Consider the following 15,836-nt stretch of genomic DNA (forward strand, 5'->3'; position numbering starts at 1 on the left):
CTGTTTGGCAGCAGGAATGCTCTGAAGGGCTAGGTACAGAAGCCAGTCTTTGTAGTCAGCTCAATCTGACTAATGGTGTGGACACATGGGAAGGTGCCCTGAAGCTTTGGAAGCTGGCCAGCTGTTATATGCTTGGCAGAATATAACTTGTACTAGCTAATGCTACTGCAGCAGTGATCTCTATGAAGAATATAAATATTTGACTCAAGTCCTTGGTTCTGTTATTGTAAGAACTCTGTTGTCTTTAATTATCCATGCTCTGCAAGACTTCTCCACCCCTATTTTCAGGACTACAGTAAAACTAAAAGGCTGAGAAATGAACTTCTTAATTCTGTGGTAATGGTGCGATTTTAAGGATGCCTTGTCCCTGTGGAATGCATTACAAGGTTCACTACACAACAGCCTGCAATATAGATCCTTCTGGTCTGAGGTAATAGCCACGAGAAAAAAAAAGTCTTCCAAGTAAAGTAATTCAGTTCAGAGGTACTGAAGGGTTCAAACAGAGGCAGACTGCTTCTCTATATAAAACTGAAGTCCAAGCCAAAGAACAAGGTACTTCATCACCTAAATGAACTGAGGTGAAGAATTCTACTTAAAAACAATTTAATTAACTGATGTATTAACTGAAAATGATGGATGCAGACAGAAATGACTGGCATGCACATCTTAAGGGTGGCACAGTGGATAACATTGTTGACTCACAGTAAGAGGTTCCCAGGTTCGTTTCTCTGCTGAGGTGCATCCTGTGCAGAGTCTGCATGCCCTGCCTGTGTTCGCGTGGGTTTCCTCTGGGTGCTCCGGTTTCCTCCCATGTCCCAAAGACATGCAGTAGGTGGGCTGGACACTCTAAATTGGCCATAGGTGTGAGTGTGAGATGTGGAAGAACAGCCATGGCAGGGCTAGCCACCCGGCAGTGTAACCTTGAGTCTAGATGATTGTCACTGATGAAGTGACAACCCTTCCCCCATGTGAAATAATGGAAAAAAAGGGTTTGTGGATGGGTAAGTCCTTGTTTAAACAGTTTCAAGAGGTACTACTGTGAAGATTGGAAGTATAGGACAAGGGATGGAGATGGTCTTCTTACTGCAATGCGAAAAAGTCCATTGATAGACCTTCTTCCATCTTTTAAGATATATAAGGAATTGATGAAGAACAGAAGGATGGCATTGCATCAGCCCAAAATATTTCAAGCTCTTAGCCTGAGGTTCATGAGGCTGGGTGCAACAGCATCCTGTCCTGCCGAGTGAGGAGTACACAGTGAAAGGGCAGGTAAATCATACCTGATGCTCCTCAAGGTTTCTTTTGCCATTTCTATTAACTGGAAGAACTAAATATATCTTACCAGTTTGTAGCTATTGGGATAAATGACAGAAATTAGAGGGAAAGTAAACAGAAAATCCTGGACCCACATGACTATGAATGCACTGGTTGATCGTATTTCTGTGCAGTATATCCTGGAGCAGAACAGGTAGTTAGCACAGAGTATTAATGCGCTCAGCTGTTAATGGGCTGCTTCCTATTCCAAGGGTACAGTGTTCAACTCCTTCCAACTTTCATTTCCCTTCTCTGCGTCTCTGAGCAAGTCATTTTACTGTGCTCCCAGGTTGCCTCTGAAAAGTCAGTCAAGTAGGAACCAATGGAGACCCCCCCCCCCTTCTAGATTCATCTACACCACTGCTGAATCCAGCACAATACATTTGTAAAGGAATTTAAGTGACTCCTGGACCCTGTAAAACTATCAGCCTTTTTCCAGGAAGGGGGATGATTGTCTGGTTCATAGGAGGTAGCCAAAAAAACATCCTAGAGGTTTCCGGAATGGAGGAACAGCCAAGCATTTAGAGGCATCCAGGTGCAGCACATCACAATGTCTTTTCTGGGTCTCTGATGTCTCTTTAGCTTCCCATTTGAAGTGCTCTTTCATTCTGCAAACAGCTTCTGTAAATGAGATACATGGTGTCATTAGTGTCTATGTCATACTCCAAGGGAGAGGTCACCTTCCTCCTCCTCCTCACTCCCTGAAGAGTCCAAGTCCCTCTCAGTTGTGGGTTCACCTTTTTTCTATGTAGACAATAAAGGCTGATCTGCCACTGGCTGCAAGTTCTACATGACATGAAGTCTTGAGGCAAGAAGATTCATTCTTGAAGAAGATCCTGGGTTGTGGTGGGGAGGAGAATCTGCCAGTCATAAGAAGCTTGGGCAGCTGCATGGAACTAATGAGGGAGTGGTCATCCTATGCTTGGGCTTTCAGGTCCTCTTTGGTTGGGGCAACCATCTTGTGGGTGAAACAGAGGGGGGAGGAGGCTCTTCCACTTGCTGTTTAGCCTTTTTCAGCAGAGGCCCAGAAAGAAAATCTTGACAAAAAGAAATAACCTTTTCTCCAAGTAGTCCTGAGGTGGTGGGAAGCAGTGTAGTCAGAAGTGCACGTGCAGGACACTGCCCCCAAGTACTCCTCTGCAAACCTGTTAGGAAAGCCCTCAGGTTTCCAATAACAATCATCCAGTCAGCTCACATCTGGGCATGTCAAGTCTAATGCTGGAGCACCTTATCTCAAACAGCACTCATGGGATGGTAACAGACAGTAGGGCATCAGACTATCAGTATTAAAAAGACAGTCGGTTCTGCTTCAACCAGTGGGATAACTAATGTCAGAATCTCTAAGAAATGCTGCTACATCATGCTGAATGTCTTTTGCAGACATCTGGTAATCTATTGTCCAGTTTAACTGCAATCTTATTTCTTAAAGGAAATCTATAGACAGGGCTGCTATCTGGAACCAATGTAACTGCAGTTTTAGATACCAAACCAATAACTCCCTTCAAACTACACACTTCCATCCAAGATGTGATGGATTGAGTTTTTGCATTACTAGCAGAAAGTAAAAACTTCTGGGCTGCAATTAGTGATTCACACTGTGTAACCATGCAGAAAAAAAGGCCTGAGTGAGACTTCTGGCAATACAGTTAAGGCCTCAGCTCTCTCCCCCCCAAACTAGAACCAGTATCTCAATCTGAAGCTAATTTGTTGGATTTCTTCTGTGTTGTCCATGATGCCTGGAAGATTTCTTATGTTTTCTGCTACTCTTATGTGCATGTTCCCCACCAGAGTAGAAGCAGTCATCACCTGGGTTCCGTCAAAATGCTTATGATGTTGCATGAAGACTTGCAGTCCCTAAGTGAGATACGGGCCTGGACCTTCCCACTGAGCATAAAGCCCATTCCTCCCAGTCATGCAAAGGACTCAATTGGTCTGGGGGATAAATCAAACAGATGGGTGAGCAGAAGCCATTATACACACAGCAGGAAATCAGACTTACTTACAAGCCCTAACTCCCTGCATATGCCCATTGTGTCCTAGAGTCTAATATGCAAAGAGTCATCACAACATTCACATATGCTTCTGTGATTACATAATCAAATGACCCTTGCAGACAACCCCGCTGTGTAATCTGCATCCACAGACACCCTTCCTCTCTCCCTCCTCTCAATGACAGGCAAGCAAGTTAAGTCTCATCACTCCTCTCCTCCATTGAGCCAGCTCCAACAGGTACTTGAACTGCTCATTAAACTCAGGTCACCTGGGTTTGTCAAGACTTTATCTTTCTACGCCAATGAAAATGGAACAGTGATCAAAGCAATCTATGCTGTAATCCAGTACGAGAGGAAATAGGTACAGTACTCTGAAATGAACACTTTTGAGCCTTTCCAAAAATGTCACTACCTTCCAGAAATAAAAGAGTCAGTATGGAAGATAAAAAGTACAAACAGGTACAAAATAAGCAATCTAATGAAAATCTAAAAAGTACTTATTCTCACGTCAACCAAGGAAGCGAACAAACTGCAGAGATATAACCAACCGATTACTTAAGCAGCAAAAGCAAGCTAATCATCGCATAAGTTACTCTTCCCTTTACTGAAAGGTGTTGTACAAATTACCACAGCTCAAAAATAACCTTGCATCATGGGAAGATCTAAATGTTGCTCAGATCTGGCTGAATGACTGATGACTGCCTGTAGATTATAATTTTCACTTTATGAATGCACACTACACACTACACCAGTGATCCAAATGCTGAACACTTATGGGCACGCTCTATAGCAGAAACCCTGGTGGAATCAAAGGATCAAAAGCCAAGTGATCATGATACATGGATGCAAGGAGTCCATTGCAAAGACCCACTGCATGCAGTCCATTGGATTCTGATAAGCATGCATGGAGAGTTGGAGCAGGACAGAAAAGAGCTTGCTACTCTTCATAATGATGGCACCACTCCTGGAAACCTTGCCTATTATCCCAATGGAATAATGGGCCATAAGGTTCTCAAGGTGTACAAACAAGTTAGTAGAGCAGCCATGAAGGTAAAATTGATCTAGTTGGAGCATTATAAGCATAATGCTGTCCTTTCCTTTTATTTTGTTGGTCTCCTTAGACCTCATGGTACTGGCACTCATTGCTCTACATCCACACCCATCCTCCAACTCCCTGGAGTATTCCGGTTTTTGCTAAGGCTGATCATGGATCCTGAGAGCATCCTGGGGGTTTGGTCATCTGTGCTTCCATCTGGGGGGTTGGGTTCTTTTTATATGCTTTATCCTCTTTTCCTTTCCCCACCCCCATACTCACTGACTATGTCCATGGGCAATTCCCCTCTATGGTCCACGCCTCTGATTAGGGAGCATAATCAAAGAGTGCCCTCCCTCTCATGATGAACCCATCCCTCTTTGCCACTCCTTCAGTCACCTGAACTGCTAATCAAACCTGTGTCACCTAGGCCATAATTAGGGCTTTATTCCTCTACACCACCAGGGTGGTTCATCCTCCAACATTTTGATACCATTACAGATTCCAGTCTATGTTGAGAGGATGCCTCACTAGCAGATTTTTTTCCATGCAGCTGCTGGAACTCCCCCAACTCACAGTATTTTGTGGGAAGCAGACCTCAAAAAAGTGTTGGCTCAGAGAAACCATCATGAAGGATATTTAAGATTTTTTTTTGTTTATATTCCTAACCACAGGACACAAGGACCATGTAGTGCTATGAACAAAGCATGTGTGTGCTCCCACAGACTATGTAAGACATGAAACAATATGACAGTAACATGGCATAACATTATGTTCCCTTCATTTCCTATCTGAATGCTTTTTCACCAGAAAAAAACAGTAGCTCTTCAGTTACTCCCTCATCCTGAACTAACTGACATTCTGCAATTTGATTCTACCTGATTTAGCCAGAGTGCAGAGGGATGCCCTGCTCTGGCATCAGCAGGTTGGTCTAACCCTTTCCATTTGAAGATGACAGTACTCTCTCTTCTAGTCTTCTGGGACCAGAACCTGGTTCTTAACCCCAAGACCACATAACATGGCTAGTTCTTTCACAGTGTTTCTTTAGCTGACTTAGCATGAAAAGAACAGAGGCTGTGTGTATGCATTACATTATTATGTACATGCGGGACTGTTCTACTCATTTTCTTTCATTAGAATTGCATAAGGAGCAGCTGTAAATGTATTACTTTGTAAAGAACTTTTACTTTGGGTAATTAACTTATGCAAATTAACAACACTGTAATTTTCATTGTTTTACAAACCTCATTCACATTACACTTGAGAGAACTTCTTCAGCCAGAAAAATACATGTTAACTAATGGTGTAGTAAACATTACAAAAATAGTGCTGAATACCTTATTTGAAAGGTACAGACCTATATACAGACAATCCAGTTTGCCTAGAAATTCTGTTTTTGTTTGGCTTTAGAATCAATCCAACAGAGTGTTGTACCTTCAAGTCTCTGGCATCTGCCAATTAGTCTAATAAGTGCTGTAAGTTTGCCCCTCAGAAATACTATTTTGGCTGATAACATTCACCTTGGAGCTCAGTTCTGAGATAAATGCTCACTGCAAATACTCTTGTCCAATACGTCATTCTGTTCTTGTTGCAATGAGTCCTTTAGTGCTCTCAATAGTGTTAGCTTCCTCAGAGTAAAGTTTCAACAGAGTACTTAATGCCATATTACACGTACAAGCGTACTTAAAAGTAAAAGAATGCAAGGTAGACTAAAATGTAACACACACAGAGTCTGGTACCCATAAATAGGTATTCTTTATGACACCGTTTGTACTCGTATCATTTTTACAACTCTAACTCAATCAGTTTGTAGAAGTAAAGCTCAGATCTCAGAAAGCCTCCTGTTTGGAATATAGTCATTATTATTTGTACCTGTAACACACACTATTTATAGTATAAACAAAAAAGTTACACTTCTTACAATATTTACATTCACTCAAGTCCATTAACAGGGAAGTGGACCAAAGCAAATTCTAACGTAAACACGTGAAGATAGTGTTGCTTCCAGTAAACCTGATGGTCAAGTTTATTTTAATAAATCAAAATCCAGTACATATTTATCTAGGTTTAATTTAATACACAAAGCAAATACTGGCACACAGCTTTGTCTCTCTCAGATTTAAGTCCTGTCATTTTAATTTCTCTCAGAAGACAGAACATTAATACTGTAGTAATACTAACAATACTCACACACACACACACACACACACACACACACACACACACACACACACACACACACAATCACATATAGGCCATATTCCAATAGGTTCCATTATGTTGCCACTACTAAATTATCTTTTGCCATATTATGTGCTTTAAACATGGAACAGGTGTAGTAAGTAAAACTCTTAATGCTTCACAGGGTCTGTCCTTACTGACAGAGAAGTATCCTGAGTTTGTGTACTGCACTCTATTAATTGCAAAGCACTATTAGTGTGAGGTTAAAATGCAAGGTTCTTCAGTTATCTGGTAAGAAGACAGGGTTACTAGGCAAAAGCTGTGCCCTGAACGTACAGGTCTGTGACAAAGACATTTATATTAGCATCCTTAGAAGAAGGGAACAGCTAATGGCCTGCTGTCATTTCGCTGCGTTTTTCTCTTAATTAGCTATCCAGGGTGTCTTGATGGACTCATTTAGAGAAACAACCACCCACATGTTCTGTATTCCATTGTGACTTCAGTATTCAGAAAAGTCAAGCCTAGATCTAAAGTAGATAAGACTGGTAACAAAACGTCCCTATTTGACACTAGAAAAGTGGTACTGGTCTTTATATAAATGTGATGCACTTCTCCAGGTGCAGCTTAACACGGCTTAAAGTCAAACAATGACAGCCTAAAGCATGAAGACTTAAAGAGCTGCCAATGCAGCAGGAATGCATTAAATCTTTCCAACAATGAACATTTTTCTGTTGGGATCACACTGGGAATGCAGGAAAACAGGAAAAGGTAGAGGTATTTTGTTCTAGCATGAACTCCTAGACTGCATATCTGTGAGGTAGATTCTGTATTAATAGAAGAAAAAGGGAATTTACCAGCGACAACAGCAGACAAAGAATAAGACACCTGTGATTTTAGTGGTGGTAAGGAAAGGGATACTAATGGGCTGATTGATTAAATAACGTTAATCAAATAAAGATAGAAGTACTCCAGGTAAGACAGCATTTCACTTTTTGACTAAAAACACTTTATCCATGGTCTAGAAACAATGAGGACATTAATTAAAACCATCTGGCATGATAAAATGATTTGTGCTTTTCTATAACTAACTGGCAAAATAAGGCAGATCACCATTTCACAGTTAATGCACAAGATTAAAGCTTTGAGCTACTAAAAAGTTGTTTCCTGTACTCAGTAGTAAAGCATCAATTCATTCCACTGCCTAGTCTGCAATTCAGAAAAAGTATTTTAACCAGACAGTGCTCCTGGGTCACCCCATAAAAGGGGCATTTGTATCTAATGAGCTTACCTGGTTAACAAATAAATAAAGCAAAGATATACACAATTCAATACTAAGTTCCACTAGTAAGGTAGCATTTTACATTCTCTCCACAGATTAAATATATGGTCTAGAAATTGTTAGGACGTGAACTTAAAACCTTCGGAGTATTGTCAAATGAGTCATGTTTTTTCACATCTAACTAGTACATATTTTGGGCATCATTGTAGTGTTACTCAGTAAAGACTGATGATATACTACTGTATTAAAAAGATCATTTCTCAAGGGGGCTGAAGCAGAAGACATTTAAATTAAGTAACAAATAATGTTAATACAAAGTGCATAAACTGTAATATGTGTATAACACTAAGAGGTCTAGTTCCCAAATTGACACTGACAGCAGGTCTCAGAATAGTGGCAGGTTTCACTCACACTGAGGTCAATGTGTCCCTTTGAATGCTTTTGTAGTTAGTGACCAAAAAAGCCTGCACAGAATTATTCTAAAGCGAACAAGTCAGTCACGATGCTAATTGATGACAGATGGAAATGAGTTGGTGTAATGATTCTGCAAGAAAGCAAACCAGTTGTTTCTGGGACCAAAGCCTTAAGGAATGACAGACAAAAAGAGTTGCTAACCATAACATATATCTTAATTAGTTTTAAACGCTTTTATTAAATTACAATTTACTACTGCTGTGAAAAGTTCCATAAATATTTTTATGTGAATGAGTGCTGGCTGAAATGGACCATAATCTGCTACAGACCTTCTGCTACAGACCTTCTTAAGCATTCATTGTGCAAGGCACTACATACAAAGTTTGTTGATATTACAGAAGTGTGACTAACCTGTGAAGTACGGGAAAAGAGGTACATATAAAAGATATACAGTCTCTTATTTGCCAGAAAGTACATTTCTTTTGTAAGGAAGCAGCACTGTATTTTGAAAAGCCCTACAGCTACAGATTGTTAAGTAAGGGGATATGAAAAGCTGTCCAAAACAAAAATCTGCAGTGAAGAAAGTAATCCGGACCCCAACTGTACTTTTCACCAAAGGACTAGCTCACTGCTGCATAAGGCCTATTACCGCATAAGTCTTATTCTTCAAAGTTGATAAACAATAATCTAGTCTGCTAAAGAAAAGGCATGCTGGCACGAACATGAGTTACACCTGAGAAATGTGAAATGCAAAAGAGATTGTGATTTTCTACACTGTCCGGGAATGTCACTGAAGATATAGTAACAGGTAATGCATACCATAATAATAAAAGACAAAAGATAGAAGACAACAGAGCAAAGCAAGAGAATACAAGTTTTAGTTTTGTGACAATGTGCACTTGATCTGTACAGATTACTATTCAGTTCCCTGTAGTCATGGTACTAACAAATACAACATAGCAATTGTTTGATTAAAGGTGCATTTTTCAAGTCACGGCTTTCCTGATGTGGCAATATCAGATTGTGATTCAGAGAATGAAGGTATAGAATTCACTGCAGTTTTATCACCAGATTTCAGTGTTACCTCTAATACTACCCACATTCAAATGGATAGGCACAGAAAACAGTTCAGAGTATAAAAACAGAGCATGACCAGTGTTTATAGGTTCATAGGTTGGTACTGGGCTATCAGCCCTAGGGTCTATACAAGCCTAGCCATAACAATTCCCTGGCTATTTCTTCCCTGGACCCCTGTCTAGCAGGGCGACTGACGTGATCCCCATGGTGAATTTCCTTTCTACCATCCAATCGTCAAGGCTCCTTTTGAAGACGGCCAAAGATGCACTCTGCTTGACATATATGGGCAATCTATTCCAGAGTCTGGGGAGTCTCTGGGTCAGGAACCTATCCCTCCAGCATGTTTTTTTTATTGTGATGACAAGGTTTAGATTCCTGGAGAGTGTGGCTCTGACGGATTGGGATTTCTTTAAGTGTAGCATGTCCAACAGCTCTGGGTTTGACATGGCCTTGTATGTTAAGCAGAGATTGCCTCTGAGTAGACGATATGCGACAAAGTATAGCTGGAGTTTTTTAAGGCAGTCAGTGTAGGGCATCTGCTTTAGGCCTGTGATTCTTTTAGTGAGGTATTTCTGTGGCCTTTCCAGTTGCTGCAGATGTCTTGAGAGGTACATACCAAACGGAGCATTGTATTCTATAATGGGTCTAATGAGGGATGAGTACAGTGGGACAATGACCTCCTTTTTTCTGGATGAAAAGCCCTTAGTGATGAGGTGTGCCACACAGAAGGATTTCCTGACTGTTTTGGCGATGTGGTTATCGAAGGTGAGACCACTGTCCACCTGTGTCTCTAAGTCTCTTATCACACTTTCGGTGTTTAGTGTACTGCCACCTATATGGTAATTCACGGATACATGTTTTTTCCCCAAAGGGGATAACTATACATTTCTTGCCATTGAGCTTGAGCCCATGGGTCTGGCACCAAGCATCTGTTTCTGTAAGGCCCTTTTGTAGAGTATCCACATAATTTCTGGATTCAATAATGGCTCCCAGTTTGCAGTCATCTGCGAACTTTGTTAGCCAGAGTCCCTTAGTGTTGGCCTGTACTTCAGAGAATTAGATGCCAAACAATAGAGGTCCCAGGACTGAACGCTGAGGTACTCCACTTGTCACTTGTCTGGAGCTGGATTTGGAGTCGGCTACTTTTACAGTGTGGGTTCCATCAGTAAGCCAGTTAGCAACCCATTGGGTGACGTAGGGATTAATGCCCAGCTTATTAAGTTTATCTATGATTCCAGAGTGGGGAATGGTGTCAAAGGCCTTGGCAAGGTCTAGATAGGCTGTGTGGACCACCTTACCCTTGTCCATGGCTCTGGAGACTGATTCGAAGAAGTTAATCAGGTTCATGAGACAAGATCGGCCCTTCACGAACCCAAACTGGGTAGGGTCCAGTGTTTGAAGGTTGCCAATGTCTTTGTAAGTACCATGATAATACGCTCCATGGCCTTGCAGATAAGGCTTGTCAGACTGATGGGACGGTAGTTTCCAGGATTCAAGGTGGATTCCCCCTTGTGGACTGGGATAACTGTAGCTCTGCACCACTCAGTGGGCACGAAACCTGAGGTGAGCCTATGATTAAACATGACACTTAGGTGAGGTGCCAGTTCATATTGTAGTTCATGTAGTACACAGCCCAGGATGTCATCCAGTCCCATGGATGCTGTATTCTTTGCTTTGGAGAGTGCGTTTTTGACCTGTGTGGCCATTATTACCGGAATATGGCAATCTTCCGGTATTGAGATGGGCCATTTAGGGGGTGAGAAAAACAATTATCAGCAGATACCCAGGGAGAAATACTGCAGACACGTCTTTGTAAAATGGCAAGACACCAGAGCAAATACACACAAACACAGGGAGGAGATGGAAACTCCACACAGAAGGCACCCCAGCCAAGTATCAAACCAGAAAACCTATAGCTGTGAGGCAACAATGCTACCACTGCACCATCAAATATGTGATGTTATTATACAGACATGGCAATTAGCTTTTTAGTATAGAGGTATATTCCTTTCCAAGTTAAAAGTATTTTGTCAGCTAGCTACAGTTATTAATTGGAAAACTATTTATACTTCCTTACTTTAGCTTGAAAACAAAAGGTTCATTAAAAAATGCAAACGAAACTTGTATAGACAAAAATTATGTTAGGACTATGTTCGGAACATCAGTCCTCCTTAAGAAGAGATAGAGTAGGAATACAGAAAAGGACCACTAAAAAGCAGAAACGAGCAACTCAAACAACGTTTTCTTCTCCTTAAAAAGGATGGAAAGTTGCTAAGAAATTGGAGACATTTGTTCAAGATGAATATTCTCAAGGTGACCTGCTGCTGATGCCTCCAGCAAACAGGTCATCAGAAAAGTATCCAGAGACATATCCAAACTATCTTAAGAGTTATCTCCAGCATGGGGTGAGAAGTAGGTTCACCTGAATGCACATCTTCCTGATGATGTGCTATCTAAAGTAGCAACAGCAACCTAAGACTTTCTCAAATATTATAAATTTGCAAACTTACCAACAAAGAAAAATAGTGCAAAAAAATGAAAAGTACCATTTGTATTGACTGGACCTGCTGCTACTCTAATATATTCTGACTCTATTTGATCAGAAAAACTATCAAACATGTTTTCTTTTAGAAATAGAAATTTTAAAATATTTTTACACAATCTCAAGCTTTTGTGGCCAGAATCGGGGACAAAAAACAGAGATGTAACTATGATGGGATGATGAAGGGGATGCTACGCTGGGCACAAGTGGTCATTGATAATGGACTGAGAGTACAGTACCAGCATTTCAATTCTACTGAGCTCAGTGTCCTCAACTTTGAATTGAAAGGAAGGTCAGTCTGGGGACTGGCCAGAATACCAACTTACCTAGCTACGTTTCTGACAAAGGCCCAAAATCAGGGATACATTTTAAATATCAACACCATTGATTCAAAAGTTAACAAGCTAAGTTATCTTGAATTAAAATACTTTTGCTGATTTAAAGGAAGCCAATAAGTTTAACATTGTCATTATTTCTTGACTATATTCTACAACATTTTCTTAAAGTCACTCATTTTAGGAGGAACAGAACAAATCTCAGAGCCCACATCAGAGATACTTAAGTATAATGTCAAAATATAATGTCAATAACTGCAAATGTTGACGACAGCTGCTACTTAAAAGTGGAACATTTTAGGTTTGGAGAAAGGAAGATGAAATTTGTGTATTACAGAGCTTGTACCATTAGCCTCTGTGAGACATCATGTACTCAGAAATCATGAAGTCTAACATGTAAATTATGACCAGGTGGACGATATGCAATCTGTATCTGTCTCATTATCTGAGTGAACCTAGACACCATATACTGAGAAACCACATACTTTTTGCTTCTACATCCATCCAACCTCAACTCCTTTTTCTCCGTTTTTGCACATGGGGTAAGTGTGTCACCTCAACGGTACATAAACCATTTAAGTTATAAAAGGCTGCAAAAGCTTTAATGTTTTCTCATTTATTTATCTATCTATTTATTTACATTTGTTTACGGGAAAAGTCCGACTGGGCCAGAAGCCCATTTTCAGAGGAGGCCCGGGGAGAAAAGCTCCACAGAAATATAAGCAAAATACAATAATTAGATAGGACAATAGTATGCATATAATAAGATGCAGAATACATATCGATTAGTTAGTCTATACAAAGAAGTATTCAGTATAGTTTTCTAGTAGATACAGGTTCAAAAAGAAAAACACACTAGCATTTCAGTAAAGATCACTGCAAGAAAAATAAAATTAGTACTATGTTCATATTAAATAATAGTTATGAACAAATGAAATTTCCTTTATACACACACACACATATATATATATATATATATATATATATATATATATGTGTATGTATATATATATATATATATATATGGGTCTACCTGATAATGCCGACACGCCAAAACACCGACAACGAAATAACCAACACCACAAAACCGAAAGTTCAAAAACACGAAACCTCACATGCCCGACAAACCACAATCCCGACAATCAACAAAACAAATTCCTTTTCCAAAAATACACACAATCCTAAGGTCCGTCACTATCGCACACTTACCTTACCCGCACCCTAACTTACTTAATCTGCCCCTAACCCTTAAGTCTGTCACTATCAAACACTTACCTTACCCGCACCCTGACTCTAACGTCCGTCCCTATAGCACACTTACCTTAACATGTCGGTGTTCTCAGCGTCGGGATTTTCAACTTTTGGTCTTCTCCATTGTCGATCTTCCGGTGTTGGTTATCTCATTGTCGTTCTTTTCAGCTTTCAGCATTTTCAGGTAGACTTATATTATATTTACATATATTTATATATATATATTTTTTGTGTAGTAATAACACTAAGGAGAGGGAGAAAATGAGGTAAGGAGTGGACAGTGGGATGACAGAGTTACAGATATCTTGTCAATCAGGTTTGGCACAGGAGCAATGCCAGTTTTTGGATAGATGTTCAAATAGCAGTTTGAAACTGGTAGATTCAGGTGTGTTTTGGAGGGTGTGGGGTAGAGAGTTCCATAATTTGGCTATTCAGTTTGTGAATAGGGCTTCACCATGAGTGTTGTTAGCTTTGTTTACTGTGAGAAAGTTTCAGTCTTCTGAGCTTAGACTTCATAGGCATGAGTAGGGAACAACAAGTTCCTTGAAGGATGGGCAATTGTCAGGATGGAAGATGATATTGTGTGTGAATTTAAGTTGGTAGAGATGGGGAAGGTTAGGTAGCTCAAGCCATTTTAATTTATGTAGAGCAATACAAAGATGGGTTTTGGTGGGGAAGGCTGGCTGCGGAGGGTCTTACTTTGTTGTAGCAAGTTTGCATTTTGGTTAAGTCTGATTTTTTTTAAGTTGGTAAACAGGGGGAAAGCATAAAGGAATGTAGAAAGGAGGAAGGTTCTGGATATGGTTAGTCTGGTATTATCAGTGAGGAATGGCTTGCTTCTGTACAGTGAGCCAAGTCTGACATGAACTTTCTTAACTGTGATGGCTACGTGTTGGTGAAATCTGAGTTTGTTGTCGATAGTCATGCTGAGGAGTTTTGTATGCTCAACTGGTTGGATGACAGTGTTGTTTGCTGAGAGAATGGTGAAAGGGGGGTAGTAGGTGATTGTTTGCAACCGGTAAATAGCATTAACTGTGTTTTTTGGGGGTTGAGGATTAGTTCGGATTTACTTAAGATATATTTCGATATTAAAAGATTGTGGGGCTACTATTTGGATGTCTGGTAAGGTACCTGCTGAGCACATTAAAACTGAATCGTCCACATACTGAGCTACTTTAGCGTGTGTTGTGATGAGGCTAGATCATTAGTGAACATGGTGAAATTAGTGAAGATGGTGAAAACATCATTTTTACTTCGGAAGCCTGCACCAATGCTTCTGGTTTCTGTCACCCCCCCCCCCCAAATATGACGAGCTTTTTATGCCACTGTGTGTGCCCAGCAGCTCAACATTATAGAAGTAAGCACACACACTCGCATACACAGATACATATTAGCAAATGCATTTGATATGACATTCTAGTGCTTTGCATTCTGGGATAAAAGGCTAACTGGATGTTCCTGCTATTTTTTCCACCACTAGTACTTATGGCAAAAACAGGCTACTTTATCAGAACAGAGTGAATTAGGCAAACTGTTGCCTAATGTTCATCAAATCACTTGAGAGAAAAAAAACAGCATTGTAAAATGACAATCTTTCAGCATGACATTTTACTTAACTACGTCACCTTTTAATGGAAATGCATGTTTTGAGACAAGATCATTATCAAGAGGAAGTAATGGCATAAGCTACCCTTTACATCACTTGACTAAATGGTGGTAATTTAATATTGGCATACTCTGATGTCCGTAAAAGCGTTACATATGCAACTGAACTTCATAAAATTATATACTGCAGCATAAAACCTCCTTGTGCCCAACATACTGACTTGTCCCGCCAGCCTGAATATTACAACCATTTTGCCAAAAACTAAGAGTTACTGCAAAATATTATACATATGCTATCAGTAGTTCTATGTGTTCTTTACTAAAGCTTACCAACATACCATACCACCACTATCCTAGGGATCCAGCTTCACTTAGCGCTAGAAAAGGTACCTGAGCACCCATTCTAAAAGGTTTCCATTTATCAAATGCAAGTGGATTCAGAAAAAATGGGTTACTAGCCGTGCAATACGCACATGCAGTTGTGCATTAACTTTTATAATTTTGTCAATATGTAGGTAAGCATTATGGATTAAAGAGTACATGAAATTTACCCTCACCTGTCTTTAGCTTCTAATCATAATGATGGGTGTTCTTAGTCTCACCCTATAATTCCTTCAAACAAATGCCAGCTTAAAACAAAAACATATGTCTCACTATCACTTCATTATGTAATGAGAAACATGCATTTAACACAAGACCAAACATATTTCTGTCCAATCAATGATCTGAAAGGTATAAAATCTTTATTTAGTACCTCCTGGTAAGGTCTCAAATTCATAATCAGAGCTGTAAGGACCAGGCCCCATAAGGGTAA

General features: G+C 40.1%; 1 protein-coding gene across 1 annotated transcript in view; it reads right to left on the bottom strand.

The window, feature by feature from the left end:
• Positions 1-15,836, bottom strand: part of EPHA1 (EPH receptor A1) — a 1,081,817-nt gene that overhangs the window by 591,610 nt on the left and 474,371 nt on the right. Inside the window, exon 7 of the mRNA XM_044079196.1 lies at positions 15,777-15,836. This exon is cut by the window's right edge and continues 100 nt beyond it. Coding sequence (XP_043935131.1) covers positions 15,777-15,836 — 60 coding nt within the window. The remainder of the gene's footprint in view (positions 1-15,776) is intronic.

Source organism: Protopterus annectens, chromosome 8.part0, assembly GCF_019279795.1.
Source record: "Protopterus annectens isolate FY-2018-M chromosome 8.part0, PAN1.0, whole genome shotgun sequence".
NCBI classification, from domain to species: Eukaryota; Metazoa; Chordata; order Ceratodontiformes; family Protopteridae; genus Protopterus; species Protopterus annectens.